At 43.0% G+C, this 18,530-nt stretch overlaps 1 protein-coding gene and 1 long non-coding RNA gene across 3 annotated transcripts; one reads left to right on the forward strand and one right to left on the reverse strand.

The window, feature by feature from the left end:
* Window positions 1–427: 427 nt before the first annotated feature.
* Window positions 428–8,071, reverse strand: LOC115307177. Of its 2 annotated transcripts, none has more exons than XR_003915592.1 (3): window positions 7,919–8,071; window positions 2,587–2,703; window positions 428–2,391 (listed from the first exon to the last, which is right to left on the reverse strand). It is a non-coding gene; the product is annotated as an uncharacterized LOC115307177 (long non-coding RNA). The 2 variants fall into 2 exon arrangements; XR_003915591.1 differs by lacking the exon at window positions 7,919–8,071 and adding an exon at window positions 3,366–3,637.
* Window positions 8,072–8,459: 388 nt separating this feature from the next.
* On the forward strand, window positions 8,460–9,369 carry CCDC71L (coiled-coil domain containing 71 like). Its single transcript, XM_029958064.1, is given in 6 exon segments — window positions 8,460–8,470; window positions 8,532–8,576; window positions 8,578–8,671; window positions 8,673–8,960; window positions 8,963–9,205; window positions 9,208–9,369. Coding segments are annotated over 6 exon segments (843 nt in total).
* The last annotated feature ends 9,161 nt before the right edge of the window (window positions 9,370–18,530 follow it).

Consider the following 18,530-nt stretch of genomic DNA (forward strand, 5'->3'; position numbering starts at 1 on the left):
AAATATTTTATGCAATCGCTGGTTAATAACACTCATATATACCTCTGTGAGAACAAAGACATTAAGAAATTCACAGTATTTCTTAAAGATAATTTTAAAATACTGGTAAATGAGCTACTTATCCACCTGGAGCCATTTCAGGTTCACGAGTATGAATGAACTCGCCCTTTTTGTAGAGAACCTTTATAATAATGCAGATCATGTGTAAGGTCAGAACCTCAGCTAGTAGCAGTCACTGTGCCTGTATTGAAATGAAGAATATCTACAGCTATACAGAATCTGTTCTTTCATTTGAAAATCTAAAACCCCAGTTCTCAAGGTATTATAATTCTATTTTTATTCTTTCTTCGTAAAAATGTTATTAAAAATGGTCAAAATAATTACTGTGTTCACATTATCCAGTTTTGATATTTATTATGTGCTGGCATGAAATCACACGAATTTTAAAAGGATTATAAAGAATGCTATCAACCAAGTGTTACAGAACTATAAATTATTAGAATATTTAGGGAAATTTTTATAAGTCACAGTTGAGGGGTTTGAACTGGATCTGCATTGAATAACATTAAAAATACTTCTAAGGAATAGAAAATGATACAACTAAAAGTAATGTGGGTGGAATTCTAGCAGGTGTAAGTCGGGGCAAGATATCAGTTTAGTAAAGGGATTCAGCTCATGTGAGGTGACGTGGCACCTCCGCGTTCCCTCCGCCAGGTCTCCCCTGCCGGCTCCCAGCGCTGCAAACAGGGGCCACTGAAGGCCCCTGCCCCTCTGCGGCCGGGACACGGGGCCCTTGGCAGGAGCAAGGGAGCAGGTCGGAGATAAGCCTTCCAGGCTTTTGAAGCCCATGCCTAACTTGGAGAACAAAAGAGAGATTCAAAAGGAGGTGTTAATGCTAACAGCGAACATCTACATGATAATTGACTGCTTACAACTTTCACTGAAACAGAGAGATCAAGACCCTTTTTCACCTAAAGTGTCTGAAGCTTACTTTCTCTGCCCTGTGAAAGTGCCAGAGGCGACCTGAAAAAAAGACCGGTTTCTGTCACTTTCCATTAAAACAAACACAGCGGGCAGCAGGGTTCGCAGGATTCATTTGGACAAAGAGAATAAAATAAGAGCGATCCTGGCTAAGACATGGTCCGGTGACACAGTAAAGCTGCTGTAAGTATCTATTTAATAAAGCTACATCCATATGACATACAAAGCCGAGCTAGTATCATCTCCCTTGCTCTAATTCACTCAAAGCATTTTGGAGGGTATCTTCTCTCCATGGACTTTATGCTGGATCATGTATTGTGTCCTCCCTAGGCCAGCATAAAACATAAATCCAGTATAAACATTGCATTGTATCCTGTGGCAAGTTAAACAACAAAAAAAATCAATTGCGGCTCCCTCTGTTCTGGAGTGAATTTGTCCTGTCAGCTCATCTGGTAGGAAGGAAAACGGCAGCACAGGCTGGAGGGTATCATGAAAAGAATTCCTGAGCTGACGTGCTCAGCCACACGGTATCAAGAAATAAGATTTAATTAATAAGGTCATTAAATAATTGCTAGTAGGCTTTAAAAAATGTCTGGTTTGAGACAAGTGAATGAAATTCACATTTGTTTTAACAATGACCGTACTTTAAATAAGGTGCCTCAGGAAACAGTGTGATCAATATTACAAGATGACATGGTCTGTGATGTGTGAGAACCATGTTCTTGAGCAACATATTTCTTATGCTGGAATTATATTCAGAAAGCAGTACTAGACTGACCCATTTTACACCTTTGATAATACTGAAAACACACCACTTGGTCCCATATTGGAAAGTAGTCAAGATTATATTTCTGTTTTATAAATGAGGATTATCCTTTGAAGGATCTACAGTAAGGAACATATTTTAGACAGAAAGTAACTGGAGAAATAGAAGAAGGAGAATGTTCCAGCAGAAATTATACCAGCAGAAACCAGAATTTTAAAAAAGAAGATGAAAAGAAAAAGAAGAAAAAGGGGAAAAAAAGGCTTTGCCTTTTCTGTCAATGGAACCATAGATTCACAGTATTGTGGAGGTTTGCCGGGACACCTGCAATCATCTGCTCCAACCTCACTGTTCAGAGCAGGGTCAGAAAAAGGAGGCTGCCCAGGACTGTGTGCAGTAGGTTTCTGAACACCTCTCTGTGTAACCTGGTCGAATGTACAATCTCCCCTAAAAACATTTTTTCTTGTGTTGCTGCACACCCTGGTGACATCTTCTCATGGTGACAGTTTCTCAACAATGGCACGTCTCCTGCAGGCTAGGAGACCACCTCCCACTGCTCTCGCTCCAGTGAAAGGCTCCAGGCACTCCCAGCAGCCTGAGGAGTGCAGAGCTCAATCCTCCTTCTGAAGCTTTATTTGGAAGCTGTCCTAGAATGAAATAGGTAAGAACACAAAAGAAATTGGAATAGGTATTGTGAAATAATCTAATCTGTGGAAGCATTTATTGTATAATCAGAATGGGGGGGGGCTTTTTCCCCTTAGTCTAGCATATTCAGCTTCCAAAATCTGCATTCTCTACCTACACCACGTTCCATTATTTGATTACTCGCCTTACCAACTTACTTGGTGAAGACAATACGATGTATGTCTCAGCATGTCTCTTTTGCACTGACTTTCCAAAGAGGGCACAGTGGTTAGTGTTACTTTGTCTACAGTAACGTTAACATCCCGTGAACTACTCTAGGAGTAGAAAAGATAGAACATTTGGTAATAATACAGTCAAAGCCAACAGGGGAGGTAAAACAGAAGGCTTAGATGGACTGAAAGGCATAAGAGAAAAATAAGGTGAAATAAAAACAGCATTAGAGAGAAAAGTTTTCACATTGGATGTAAAACCCAAGGGCTTCTTAATGTTTTAGACCAAGAGACCATTACTGACCCTCAAGACTGTAGTGACCACAGACACAGCTATTATCAGCATTTTTCAATTGCAGGGCAATGACAAGTGATGCAGAGTTTGTATAGTTATGTGCATCACGTACAGATAACTTCCCAGAATGTGAAAAAAGTTAAATGTTAAACAGCCTCTGCTGAAATATCTTCCAGCAGTGCTCTCTGTATCACAAAGCATGCTTCTTTGTGTATTTTTATTTTTACTTTTCCTTCGGGTTTTTTTTGAATGTACCAAAGTCTTCTGCTAAAATATGTTAGAGAAGTTTTCTTCTTTCAAACATTACTGACAATGAATGCTATTAAAATAAAAGCTTATTTTAAAAAAATCCTTTCTTCCCCTCTGATGTAGCCAGTCATCATTTTGAAAGACTATTTTGAAATTGTATTGAGGCAATGGACAATGTGAATAATGAGTATGTAATGATCAGAGCCAGTGGAATACACTTTACCTCAGGCTCAGTCCTTGCTGTGCCCCTGCCAGAGTGTGGTTCTTGACTGCTGGTGGATTTTGTAACCTCTGCATTTCTTTGCAAATGCTTTGCTACTTTTTATGTCAAGAATATATTCTTTAGTTGCTGCAAGCTGATGAAACAATAAAGCTCTGGGAGAGAAATACTATATTTAATTGGTGTGGATGCCCTCTTCTGTATTCTAACAGGTCCATAGAGTACAACCAGCTTTGATGCCCAGTTCCAGGGTCCACCTAGTCCAGCTTCCGTGTCTGTTAGAGGCCAGAAGAGGAAGGTTAGGAAAAGTATGTGAGAATATTGCAAACATTGAGAATTACTTCCCTAGATATATTCTTCCTTCCTTTCCTAGCCCTCAGCTTATGCCCTTTCTGAGCCCAAGGTTTTCATGTGCAACAGTTATTGGTGGATTTTTTTCTTCCAGTCATGTCTAATCATTTTGAATGGTGTGCTCTGTAATGCCTGTAAATGTACTAGGGTACATTTTTCCATTTTGGGACCCACAACTTTGCTGGAAAATGAGTTCCACAGAGGAATTATGATTCATCAGAAAAAAAATAAAAAAGCATGTCTTTTTGGTCATTTAGTTTTCTGCTTTATAGCTTCATCTGCTTCTCTGTCATTCTTAGATTATGAAAACTAAGACATAATAATTTCTTATCTGCCTTCTTTGTACTATCACAGTTTTATAAACCTTTATCATATTCATCCTCAGCCATCTGTTTTTTTCAAGCTGAAGAGTCTTAGCCTATTTAATCTCTTCTCATAGAGAAGCTGTTCCATATTTTTACTCATCCCAGTTGCCCTTCTTTGTATCATTGCTATATTCATTTAGAGATGGTAAGGCTAGAAATGCACGGTATTCAAGATTCCTGGAGGCACAATGGACTTGCATTCAGCAGAATGCTCTCTTCTGTTTTGCTTTCTATCCCTTCCACAGTGATTCCTAACACCCTATTTCCCTTTTTGACTGCAGCTGTGATTTCTACACACAGTGATTCTGCATTTTTTTTCCTCAAATAACTGCTTGAGAAACTATTCTTGTAAATTATTTGCTTTTGTCTGTTTTCTAAAGTATTTTCAGGAATTTTGCCAGTGCTTGTCTGAGCACTTCTCAGACACAGGAACCTGATGACTATTGGGTAACATCTGAAGTTTAGTTGCTAATGGATGTGGAATCATGTTTGCACTGCCATGCAAACTTTCCTGAAAGTATGCTAAAGACATTTAGGAATCAAATTAACTGAAGCAGGCTGCCAGTTAATGCAACCTCTCAACAGCAGAGGTAAAGATATTAGGAAAAGACATTGGACAGTAAGCCTGTTCTTGCTGATCTGGGTAGAAGAGCATAAGTATGCTGGAGGAAAAGTCCCAGCAGCATAAGTGGTGCGACTTAATATCCAGAATTTTAGGATTCATCAACAGGACTCAAAATGGTGGGATCATAAGATTGTTAGCATTTAAAATAATTGTCAGTTACCTGTGAGTTTTTGTGGTACTAGAAAGGAATTTTTAAAAAAAATAAAGTGTCCTTGTTGTGTAGCAATTTATGTACCAATATCTCAATTGCTACTTCACTCGTCATTCTCAAGAATTCTATAAAGAAAAGAAATTCCAACAAATAATTGAGAGCAATGATTACAGGGTTTTTTTTTACTCCTCTCTGTTCCAATGTAGACATTTCCTGTATTTTTAGAACAATGATTGTTAGAAGATCTACAGAAAATTAAGTAATCAAGTTTACACATCTTAGTCAAGCCATTTTGATCCACTTTTTCATTTTATTCATCTATTAAGGAAAGGCAATATTTACTTATATAACTCATGAGTACTGTGAGTGATAATTAATGCTTATAAGATGTAGTATGATTGAAATGAAGAGCTATGCACTTCCAAAGGATTATTAATTTTATTATCATCGTTATTACTGTACTGAGCTATTGGAAATTACTAAAAGATAGCCAATTACTGTGGATTTTCTTGAGTTGACTTTGTAGGGTATTAAAACGAGAGTGTTACACTGCAGAAAACTCATAATGAAGTTGTAAAAGTGAGATTATATCCCATGCCTTAAAATGGTATTGTCCATCCTGGAAGCAAAAAAATCCAAATAATGAATAAATTCTGATTAAGACAAAAATGTGCTGATCTCTCTTTTCACTTATAGTTATAGTGACTCATTTACTGCTTGCTGAAAAATCCCCGTCTCTGTCTCCATGATTTTTGAGTCATATGCCAGAAATGTTTGTGATTTCTGGAAAAAAGGTTATGGCCAATGGGCAACTGGATTTCTGCAGTTTAACGAGAGCCCTCTAGTCAGGTGAGCTGCTGAATTGGATAGTTTGATAGCTCCTGCCACTGAGAATGTGAGCACAGGTCAGCTCTTGTGGTCCAAGTGATGAGCCACTTGCTAAGCTGTGGTGACCTCGTGGCTGCGACCCTCATACACCAGAGTGTGACTAACAGCAGCATCGCTGGATCAAGAGATGCCTGTCCCTAATGCTTTCAGCTCGGGGCTTTTATTCTCTGCTTCATAGGACATCTCCCTCAGTTAAACCAATCTGGCTACATGACTGTGCTTTACAGCACAGTATGCTGTGAAATGAATCTGATTAAAAATGGCACTAACACCATCATTTTGGAAAAGGTTTCCTTTTAAAAAATAGGTCATTTATAAAGCTGATTTAGAACATGGCTGTACTTCGAGATTGTCCCCATGAAGATTTAAAATATCTTTGTTAATATCCACTCTAAATGGTTATTTGGATTAATATTCTTGAGTTTCCCATGAACACAGGTTGAATTATACTGTGAAGAAAATTAATTATTTCCACTGGCAGTAAGGAATAATTTCTTACGCAGAATTTCTGCCTCCTACTTGACTGGATTTCTAGACATTCCAATTTAAGTTCTTGATGAGTTGAGAATAAAAGATTTCCCTATCCTAAACTGAAAGATTAATTACAGAACAAAGACTGTCTATGAAGAAAAATGTTATTCCTCACCCTTTACCAATGCTGAGAGAAAGTAATTAGTTAGGGGTCTAATCAAACCCCCATCAGGATTTGTAGTGAAAGGTTAAACCATCGCTGTCCTTCCTGACACCTTGCTGTTCTGGGTGCTGGAAAGAGCTCTGGTTTAACTGCAACAATCCAAGAACCTAACAGGACACTCTCCCTATGACAGCAATCTCTGAAGTATTGGAAAGCATGATCTAGAGGATCATGGGATTTCACAACAGCTGACAAAATTGTGCAATTGTAGCAGTGCTGTGCAGGAAGAAATGCTGATGTGGATTCAGAGAGGTGGTGACTCTCAGAGGGCTCAACCAGTGCAAGTTTTTACTGCTTCATTTGGGACATGCTTTGTTGGGATATCAAGCCAATTCCACTGATGCTGTAAATATTTCAGTCTTGACAGAAAGCAGCTTGGGAGAAAAGGACCTGGGGGTCTTGGTGGACACCAGGTTGAACATGAGCAAGCAATGTGCCCTTGCCACAAAGAAGGGGAAAAGTATCCTGGGCTGCATTATGCAAAGTATTGCTCGCAGCTTGAGGGAGGTGATCTTTCCACTTTATTCAGTGCTGGTGAGGCCACACCTGGAGTCCAGTTCTGGGTTTCTCAGTACAAGAGAAACATAGACACACCGGAGAGAGTCCAACAAAGGACCGCAAAGATGATGAAGAGGCTGGAGTATCTCTCCTGTGAGGAAAGGCTGAGCGAGCTGGGACTGTTCAGCCTGGAGAAGAGAAGGCTCGGGGAATCTCATCAGTGTACACAGGTACCTGAAGGGAGGGAGCAGAGAGAGTAGAGCTGGGCTCTTCTCATGGTGCCCAGTGACAGGACCAGAGGCAATGGGCACAAACCGAAACACAGAAGGTTCCTTCCAAACATCAGGAAACACCTTTTTACTGTGAGGGTGACCGAGCCCTGGCACAGGTTGCCCAGAGAGATTGAAAGCACCCACAAAGATCAGAGTCCAACTCTCTGCTCCTCACAGGAATACCTAAAACTAAACCATATGAGAAAGACTATAACTGAGATGTTCCTTGAACTCTGACAGGGTTGGTGCTGTGATCGTTTTGCTGCGGAGCCTGTTCCAGTGACCAATTACCCTCTCAGAGAACTTTTTCTTGATGTCAAATCTGAACTTCCCCTGATGCAGCTTCATTCCGATTTCTCAAGTCCTATCAGTCGTCATCTCCATCCTTGGAGATGTTCAAAAGCCATTTAGACATGATCCTGGATAACCTGCTTTAGGTGGCCCTGCTTGAGCAGGAAGGTTGGACCAGGTACCTCCAGAGGTTCCTTCCAACCTTCACTGTTCTGTGATTCTGTGACTTATGATGTTGTTGACTGACCGGCCTACAGGTTCATGCTAAAAAACCCCACTGCAACAGGATGGATGTATTTAATATCATGTAAAGAACTTCACTGTATCACGTCTGTTGACCTATTTTTGTCATTTCACTCAGTGTATTCATGGCTCCTCCTCCGGGGAGCTTGCCCATCGAAGTGTCCAACCAGACCCTTACTCAAACATATTTCAGTCACCAAACCACCTTCGTCGACCTCCCTGTGAGGATCCTCACCCTCGAAGCGAGGCGCGACGCCGGCACACGGCTCAGAGCTCACCCCGCCACGCGGGACCGTCACGCCCTTCCCTGCGGGAAGGGGCCGCCAGCTGGAACACCTTACTGGGGATGGGGGTTCGGGGCTCGGCGTCGCGTGGGGGTCCGAACTGACCGAGCCCCGCGGGACTCACGCTGCGGGGGCCCAAAAGCTCCGGGCCCCCCCGGCCGCGCGCCCGCGGCCACCGCCCCCGACGGGGCGGGGCCGCGGTCCCGCTCAGACGCGTTTCGAACGGCCAACGGGCGGCGCGGGGGGGGCGGGCCGCGACGCCGAAGGCCCCGCCGGGACTTTCAAAGCGCCATTTTGTGGCGTGGGCGCAGGACATCGGAATCGTCGCTCAACACACGGGTCGGCGCCCGGCGTGGCCGAGCCTGCCCATCGGGGCTGGGCGTCCGCGCTGCCTTCTCGGGCGTCTGTCCCCGCCACCCCGTTTCCTCTGCCTCCATGAACCCGCAGTAGTGGAAGCAGGGCGCAACTGGCAGAGTAGGAGCCGGGGAAGATTTTTGAAGCCGCTAGAGGGCGGGGAGCCGCCGCGGCGGCGGCGGCGGGAGCCCGGTCGGCCGGCGGCTGGCAGGGCGGCAGCTTTTGGCGGCGATACGGGCGGCCGCCGCCTGGGGCTGGAGGGGGAAGTGAGAAAAGTTGTGTATTTTCGCGCTCAGGCAGGTCTCCTTCGCTGGCACCAAGGCGCTGGGCGACGCCCTCAAGCTCTTCATGCCCAAGTCCACTGAGTTTATGAGCTCCGACTCGGAGCTGTGGAACTTCCTCTGCAGCCTCAAGCACGAGTTCTCCCCGGTCATCCTCCGCAGCAAGGACGTCTACGGATACTCCTCTGCCGGCTGTCGTCGCCACGACCCGCCACTCGCCCTCGGGAGCGGCAACCCGCCGCCGCGCGGCAAGCGGCGCCTCGCCGGCCGCCGACGCAAGCGCCGGGCCGGGGCGGGCGGGCGGCAAGCGCAAGCGGCGGGAGGCGGCGGCGGCGGCGCAGAAGGGAGCGGGCTAGGCCAGCGGGCTCGGCCGTCGTGGCCCCACCCCCGGCAGGCGGGGCAGGAGGAGGAAGGCGGCGGCGGGAGGCGCCGGAGCCGCCGGGCGGCAAAGGCGGACAGAGAGCGGGCAAGCCCCGGCGGCGGCCGCCTGGATAAGCCGGCTTCGGCGGTAGATCGCTGGAGGAGATTTTGGAAGGCGGCACCCCCAGCGCCTCACCACGTTCCCAAGCACCATGCGCGTGTGCGGGGCAGCGGTGGTGGACCGGCGGAGCTGGCGGGGCGCGGCGGCGGGCGGCAAAGCGAATCCTCTGCGTGGCACCTGTCCCCCGATGGTGCGGGTGGCGCCGCCTTTCCCCGTGGCGCCGTCCTGAGCCCGCGGGGGCCCCGCTCCGCGCGCCTTACCTGGGCCGCGGTGCGGACAAAGAGACCGGTATCAGTCACCTGTTTACATTGCTTTTGTCTGGATCGTGTTCTGCTGCAGCACTTTATGGCCCACTCGGGCGGCGTCGGGCCCCCCGCCGTATGGGGGGCGGCCTGCCGGGCCCCGGCCTCGCCCCGGGCTGGGACCGTCTGGCAGGTATCACGCATGGGGACCAAGTTCCACTTCCACTTTTTTTCTCTCCCATTGGGCTACCTCACTGGTCCAGAAGTCCACCCAAGAAGTTATTTTCCAAAGGAACTTACTTTCATGCTTGTATAATAAAGCACCATCTGAATTCTTGCTATTTTTTCCTTCCCCCTCCCTTCCCCATTTCTGATGGATTATGTATGCTTTGTGGTGTTGCACTAGTATGTGCTCAGGGTATTTTGAATCCCAAGCATTCCCAAGTTTCAGTTTATTCTGATAAAGGATGCATAAAGAATGGAGGTTCAGGACTTGTGGCTGTTCTTGATGGTGCAAAAACTTTTTTTTAATTATAATTTCATGGGCTTAGTGATATATAAAGATGTATTGCGCAGTATAATTGTTACACTTTTGTATCTAAAGTCATTTTTAAAGTTTTCTAGTTGAACTAAGTATTTGTTTCTATGGAGCACCTAAAGATAGAATCATCCTGATATTTTATAACCCTGTTTACTTTAGGGAAGCTCATTTGGTCAACCTAAGTGAACTTAATAAAAGTTAAAGAACAAGTGGCTTTCAGTTCAATGAAACTGCACAGGGTTGGGTTCCTGGTGAAGTACACCACCACCGAGGCGCTTTATGTCAATGAGCTCTGCCTTTTTGAAGAATGTAACTGCTCATCAAAGCAATCTGTAGGTATCTGGAGGTGAACTATGATCCGATGTTGGTGCTGACAGCCAGAAGTCAGGAGCTCACATGACATAAATATCACACTGAAGTGCCTAGCTCTGCAAAAAGAGCAGAACTTGATACCTGATCACTTCATGACAAACTAGCACTTGTTGACCTGCAGTTGGAAGATGGTTAATGATGGATAATCATATTTAATATAATTATTTGCACATAATTATTTTTATAAACCTTTCATGGGTTTTGCAGTAGACTGGTGAAAATTCATGATGTAGCTTGATTATTTGACTGAAAAATAACATGTAGTGCTAGGCAGTCACTTTTAAACTGATTTATTAAAGGCTTTTTTTTAGGTCTTACGCCTTGCAGTTGGTGTGTGAGGAGCAAGGGTGTGTGTGAAGGGAGAATGTGATTATTTTCTTTTTACATTAACTTTTTTATGCTGCGAGAGGAGTAAAAAATGCTGGGTAATACACAGTTTATGTCCCTAGTATCCTGGCAGATGGGACTAACAAGTTTTCATGGTGGAATGAACAACTTCACAACTTACTTATAGAATCATTTGGTGACTCTTAACATTTCTGATGTCTGTCGACTCCTTGTTGTCTACTGTCAACAGAGGCAATAAGATGACTTGATGTATAGAGGCTGCTTGTAAAAATGTGCTAGTGCTAACCTAAAACATCCAGCTTCTAAAAATCTGTGTATATTTTGTAGTTCTTTCTTACATACTGGAGCTGCAAACTTCTTCCAAACTAGCACTTAATCTATTCTATATCCATCTGGCTTTTGAAATTGTTTACATAACGTTAGACCGTCTGCTGATTGCTGCAGTAGTGCCACGTCGCATTTCAGAAGTGAATTAAATTAAAGTTCAAGGGCATATAGTGTTTTGCTGTTTCTCTGCTATAATACCTTCTTAAACGCAGAGGCAAAATTTGGTTGCTTTAAAACCCAGTAAGGCAAGTTGCAATGTGACCAAATGCCGAGGCTCCAGGTATTTTAGTTTTGAAATTCCTCTTCAGAAACATAAGAGCATCACTTCTAGTTCTTGAAGCAGCTAGGTGATTTCAGTGCTCCTGTTAATTAATTTGAGGGGTTTTTTTAGTATTCTTTTCAACTGTGTAGAAAGATGATAAAATGTAAGCAGTTGTCTTATGCAAACTCTTAACTCATAAACAGGCACAGGACAGGCTAGGTCAGATTTCAAGGGCAAGAGTTAAGGCTGCCAGAGGTATGATATGGGAGACACTGTGTTAAATTTGTGCTGCTCCAAATTTGTTTGGAGGCATATCGTGAAATGTTCTGTGTGGGAACAAAATATAATGAAGTAACTTATAACTCTGTTGAGTGACTCTTGCTGTGTGGGCTGTATACATAAGGCTTCCTTATTTTTCTCTTGGTTGTGGTTTGACTTCTTGGTTTAGAAGTGGCAGCTTTATTGTGAGTATAGTGTGCTTTGCTGATACCCTGTTAGCAAATTGGTTGAAGTTTCACTGGAGTCTGAACTCCTCCGACAGAGGCATTTACAGATTCTTAACTGAGCTATTTCAGTCTGTGAAGTCAGTTAAGAAGGGGAAATCTTTAGTCAGGTTTTCTGGCAAATTAATGTGCTGAAATAACTCAGCAAAGGATCTGAGTACAGGGCAGATGGAGTGTGAAAGCCGACAGGTCACAGGGAAGCTAAACCAGCTTGTTTCGTGATTGTGTTTGTGGCAATCCAGGACAGGATGATCTGTGGTCCAGCTTCTCCCCTCTTTTTCTCTCTCAGAGCTGTGACTCCCACCTACCTCTCTGTGTTCATCTGAGGAAGCTAAGCAATCAGAAGACTCTTCAATTTAGATTTGGCCTCTGCTCGACCTTCTAGCTGTAGACCAGAGCTGAGGAAGATCGAAAACGGCTGTGCAATATTGCTTCAATATTGAGTTAGATAATTTTAAGCATTGCAGCAGAAGGGTTTATTTTATAAAAAGGGCTAATAATACTATTGTACTCTACCTATATGTATGCTATTGGAGAAAGTGTAATGGATTGGCCAGGCTTCTAGTCTGACTCCATGTGGCTGTTCCTATGCACACACTGAGCAGTGTGAGAGGTGTGACTTGCCTGATTTTAACTCAGTGATTTCAGCATCCTGTCACACTGGGCTACTTCTGAGACTGACAAAATGCAGGCCCAGAATAAATCCAGTGTACAATGCCCAGTCTACTTCTGTCAGCATGGCTGTTTTCATATTAAACAGGAATTTTGTGGTAGCCTCTGTTATTGGAATTCTCTTGCAGTAGCTGGTTCCCTCCCTTATGAGCTCCCTTTATAGAATGACTTTGTGTATTGAAAGTTTGGCTGTTTCCTTTACCAGCTCTGAATGTTCAACCAGTCGCTCAAAGGTTATTGAACTTCCAAATGCCACAGTGCCAAAAAGCGTTGGAGGATGGCCCCAGATGTCAGGGGTAGAATTGAGGAGACCATTGGTCTAGTGCAGGCTTTACATTCAAGAGGCAGTGCCTTCCTCTGAGTCATTGCACAAATACATTGTTCAGGACTAAGCTCACAAAAGGAGAATGCAGTGCCCTGCAAGAATTCTCCTGACTACTGTTACATAGAAGTTTTCACATCAAAAGGATCAAAGTGTACAGCTGATCCCTGAAACTCTCTGTTGCTGACCTGTAGACAACAAACTATATGCCCAAACCTCTTGCAGAGCATTGCTGTATGTGTTTGCAGAAGGCAATTTTGGTACTTGGACTTTGCTCTGAAGGGGCAGGGGATGTTGTGTGTATCTGCATTTACTTGCCTATCAGAAGCAAAGGGCAGAGTGAATTGGGTTTGAAGACTTCAACTTCAAAATAATTTTTCACTTACTGGGTCTTCAGCAAGGCAGAGTCCTGGGCTCTTCATGCTATTTAAAACAGTTGACTTCGGTAATTTATGATGGCTCTGTGCTGTACTTTGACTCCAAGGTTTGCATGCATAAGAAACCAGTAATTCTGAAAGCACCTCTATTTCCTTTTGGCTTAATGGATAGACAAAAAAATTTCTGATTGGTATGTATGAGTCAAAATCACTGATTTTGGGTTGAACAGAATGTTTGGTTTTTTTAACTTGAATTGCTCACATTTTGCTTGTGTCTATAAACACCGGAAATCTGGAAGCAAAGGACTAGATTGACAAGAGCAATTTGCCTCACAGAGGTGAGGTAGTTTATATCAAGAAAGACAGTAGATTAGAAAACCTGGACTTCTAAGACCCAAATTTCAGTGCCTCCTCTGTCATGCTTGGAAGGGGAGCTTTGAAATTCTGTGTCCTGAGAACCATGTTACAAGAGCTTGAACCATTTTTTTCTGTATAATAAATATTCAGTAAGCTAGAAAAAATCCTGGATATCAAGGTTTTTAGGGAACACCTTGGTTCTTCATCTGCTATTTATTTCAGGTGAGCATAACTGCCTTAGCAGGAAAGACTGAGGCAGACCCATCCCAGAGTATTCTGTGGTAGAGGATCTGCTTAGGCAGTGACTCCCAAATATGAGATGCTCATGATGGCTTATTCCCAAACTATAGTGAGGTATCCGGTATGTATGGTGGTAGGACTATGTAGGAGAATTTTGGAACATGTCTTATCCATAATCAGAGCAAAGCCATTTTTCCATACTGTAAAAATAAAGCATATTTTCTCAGTGCTAAGGCCTAAATATCTTCATAGAATTACAAAAAAAAATCTGTAGTTCTTCTCTTGTTGTGGCCACTTCTTTATGTAAAGGGACCTGAAAATATTTTTTGGGGTTGATTATAAGAATGGAGTCTTGTTTATCCATTTATTTACCATGAAGTTCCTCATGAAACTGCTGAGTAGTACTCAACATTGTAGAAGATGGAAGAAGTGAGGCTCCATTCATGTGGTTCATTTTCACTCAAAAGGGTGTGCAAGATACCCAGTGGAACAGAAAACCTTGTGGTTCCATGTACTCTCTGCTGGCCTTTAAGAAAGCTTCCATTCCGTTTCTCTTTCAGCCTTCTTATTTGAGATTATAGAAGATGAGAGTTGACAGTTGTGCTGGTTTAAAGGTAAACCAGCAGGGGAAATGAACTCAACTCAAAGGAGAGATTATAAGTCAGAATAACAATTTAATAAAATAATAAAATAAGTACGATTATACAGACAAACAATTGGTTTTAACCCACAAAACCCAAATGTATAACCCAGCACCCTGGGGCATGAACAGAGTGGTGTTCTTTGGGCCCCCTGAGTCCAAAGGAAAAGGAGAGGGGAAAACCTGTTGGTGAGAGTGCTGTTGCAGTCTGGTCAAGAGTGGCGGTTGCAGTCCGGTCGAGAGTGATGGTTGCAGTCTGGTTGAGAGTGGTGATCTACAGTGTTCCTCTGGATCCCACGAGTGGTTCCAAAAGTTCCAAGGCTCCAAGATTATATATTCTCCAATTCAGGCAGGAATGCTCAGTACCTCCCTCAGGGCGGGGAGTTCCACAAAAGGTGTGAGGACAAGAGCAACTCCTATCTCGCAGACCTCTTAGCACCTAGTTTATAGCCTGAGGAGTCAGGGTCTATGGGCAGATGGTGTAAATGGTTCATTGATAACAGTTTCTGGGAAATGGCATGGAAGGCTATAGAATACACAGTTTTGGGTTACACCCATCCAGTGATGAACTGGTCCCAGCTGTTCTAACTAGGACAATAGTGTTGATGTGAAAAGGCAATAGTGTCAAAGTTAAAACACTGCCAACAGGAAAGCCCCTATCCCTTGAACTGCTGTCATCATTCTGGGTTTCTCTCCCCATTGCTACTTCAGGAATGCAGACATTCTGCACCTGCCCCTTCTCCTGCCCTCCTTTCCTAGGCTGGTTTTGAGGAGAGAGAGAGTTGAACGGTCTAGAGCAGATGGGAGGTGAAATTCCTGCTCTGAAAGACAGGCGGGATTTTTTTTTGTTTTATTTTTGTGTGTGTGCCTTGCCTTGTGTGTAGCTGGCTGCTGCTTTCCACCTCCTCAGAGAGTCTTCACTTTGTCTTTCCTCCGCCGTCAGCCATCTCTAATTGCCTGTTACTTTCCTTGTGCAACTGAGCAGCCTGTTCATCAGCTTACATTGCTTATGCCAAATCATCTTGCTATAGGATGATCTGTAAAGATGGAGAGGACATGTTCACATGTACACATACTTGTAGTAAGTGTTATCTTCACCTCACATTTTGGCAGCACTGTACCTTATTCAAAATACCAGATGCTGTTTCCAAATGGATGGTATTTCCTGCATGAGAGGTAAGAAACCAAACTGAAAGAACATGGTGTGACAATTCCCTGTGTTTCAGTCTGCATGATCCAAAATGCTTTTTCAAAGCATTTTTAAAAAAGAAGGAAAGTTGCTTTCCATCTCCCCACGAATTCCTAAAAATTCTAAAATGGGGGTACTATGTTATTATATTTCTTTTCCTTTCCAATTGAGCAGTTGAAATAACAACGATTGACTTTGTACATCCCAGAATTGTTAAAATAATTTATAACCGAACTTGTCCATGGCTCTGTAAGGTAACTGATGAATAATGAGCATGTACTTCTGATTGAACAGGTTGTGTAGGAAGCTGACACAACACATTTCACCCCTTCTAAGGAAATGTGTCTGCTCAGCTACTGGGCATTAGTGGCACAGTTTGGGAGCAATGATGCAAGTTTTCTTGAAATGGAGCAGAAAGCATGTGTTAAAGCATGGTCCCTTAGCCTGTGCTTATCCTTCATTCTTGCCAAGCTCCAGTGTAAGGTTCCACATAGCAATGATTTCCTAATTATACAAATATAATTATGTATAGCAAAGAATAAATTTTATAGATGGTATAGATAAATATGAAAGGTTGTAATTAATACGAGTGTATATATGTACACACACACACATACACTCAGACCCCAAAGCAGTTCTCGTAAAGAGGCTTCTGTTGTAGTTTTTATTTGTCCAATGCCATTGTATCCCACGTATATTCTAAAAATACCCCGCATTTCCATGCTATATAGGATCAACAAAACTGTCCTAAGGCTACAGCAGTGCCTCTTGGAATCTACTTTGTGTACTTACTAACAGTTGTTCCAGCCGGAAATCCCTTTCCAGTAAGATTTTGCTGGACTTCTGCCTCATGTTGAATCCACTAATATTAAAAAGTTGTGGTATAATCTCCACTTAACACTTGCTGTCTTGGGGGTTTGTGAGGGAAATTTGGCTCTTCCAGAAGAATGGGATCTGATTTTTCTTTTACTCTTGCAGTGTCAGCTTGACAGAGGAGGCAACCAGAGACAGAAAATCTTAAAACCAATCTTTTGTCTTAGCAGAAAGACTGAAGTGCAGTTCCTGCTGCTGTTGAGTGGCCTTCAGCAGGAAGCGTCACACAGCTCAGGCACAAAATTCCTTCCACTTAAGTGCTTTTTCCAGGAAGAAACACAGAGCATCTCTTCCTGCGAATGTACAGAAACGGTGCTGTGCTGATTCTGAGTGGGCTTTAATGTGTTTATAAATGTCAGGTGTGGGCTTTTTTTCATAGAAATTCTTAGTATTTTGTACCTTAGGTTATACTAAGGAATAGTCATTTTTTCACCCCTAGACCTTTTAAGAAACTCAAAGTTTAAATGTTTTATGAGTTGCCCACACTATTTTTCTTCCCAAAGATGCATCAATTGTTTAGGAAGTTGTGCTTATGGAACACAGAAAAATTCAGGGTGGAAGGGACTTACAGAGGTTAACCTGGTCAAACAGCATCCTCCACAAGCAAGCAGATGAAAGATATCTTGAAAAGGGGTCCTTTAAAGACATCCTAAGTACTTGTATAAACAGAAGCAATAGGGAGAAATATGATTGGGGAGAAATTTTCCTGGACTGAAATGGATGAAAAGCTGGACATGAGTCAATAGTGTGTGCTTGCAGCCCAGAAAGCCAACCACAAGCTGGGCTGCCTCAAAAGAAAGGTGGCCAGCAGGTCAAGAGAGGTGATTCTGTTGCTCTACTCTGCTCTGGTGAGACCCCACCTGGAGCGCTGCATCCAGCTCTGGGGCTCCCAACATAAGAAGGGAACAGATCTGTTGGAGCAAGTCTAGAGGAGGCCACAAAGATGATCAGAGGGGCTGGAGCACCTCTGCTGTGAAGACAGGCTGAGAGAGCTGGGTTTGTTTAGCCTGGAAAAGAGAAGGCTCCAGGAAGACTTTATTGCAGCCTTCCAATACTTAAAGGGGGCTTATAAAAAAAGAGGGAGTTTTTGCATGGGCAGATAGTGGTAGGACGACAAGGAATGGTTTTTAATTAAAAGAGGGAAGAATTATAATAGATGTTAGAAAGAGTTTATTTGAGGGTGGTGAGGCACTGGAACAGGTTGCCCAGAGAAGTTGTGGATGCCCATCCCTGGAAGGGTACAAGGCCAGATTGGATAGGGCTTTGAGCAGCCCAGTCTGGTGGAAGGTGTCCCAGTCCATGACAGCAGGGTTGGAACTGGGTGACCTGTAAGGTCGCTTCCAACCCAAGCAATTCTATGACTCTGAAATCCACAATGAAAAAAAGAAGGTGCTAATCTTTGGTATTGTAAAATGTGTACACTGTGCTCATGATGTCATTTGGAGCTTTTTGTCCTCTCATGTTGGATGGTTAAATTAATGCTGCCAAACAGAAATATCCCAATATTAGTTCAGGACAAATGGGAAGAGGTAGAGGAGAAATTGTTCCATCTACTTTACTGCCCTTCTTTCATATTCCAGTCTTTCACTGCAACTCATGTAATTTGACAAAATTCCTGAGTGCAATGAGTTGTGCTACAGAGAATATACCCGAGGTGCTCTTATGACATATTAAGTATTTGAATACTGATTAGATCCATAAAATGTGCTCATTTATTAGCAATAAATAATGATCCTTTGTGTAACAACTGTGCATAAATTACTTCCATCTGCACATAAATGTCACCTTGTTGTCCAGTGTCTAATGGAAGTTTTTTTCATCCATCTTTCCACCAGATCAGGTGTCTTAATAATCTCCTGATGTTTGTATTCTTCTGAATTGGCTTAACACTTTTATCACTGGCTTCTTCCTCATGTCCAGCTTCCTCTTCCATATTTCCATAATATGTAAAAATCCCCTTCCTATTAAAAAAAAAAAATCATAATTGCAGTGGTCATATCTTGATTGTTCCCACTTGGAACAATCTGAATGAAACAAAAAGCTCATGGATTTTGGAGAGCTGCCTGAAATGATCTTGAAAAATAAATTTGACTTAATGAAAAATGTCCTATTTAAAAGAAATGGA

Source organism: Manacus vitellinus, unplaced genomic scaffold, assembly GCF_001715985.3.
Source record: "Manacus vitellinus isolate BGI_N305 unplaced genomic scaffold, ASM171598v3 scaffold_13_pilon, whole genome shotgun sequence".
Classification (NCBI taxonomy): Eukaryota; Metazoa; Chordata; class Aves; order Passeriformes; family Pipridae; genus Manacus; species Manacus vitellinus.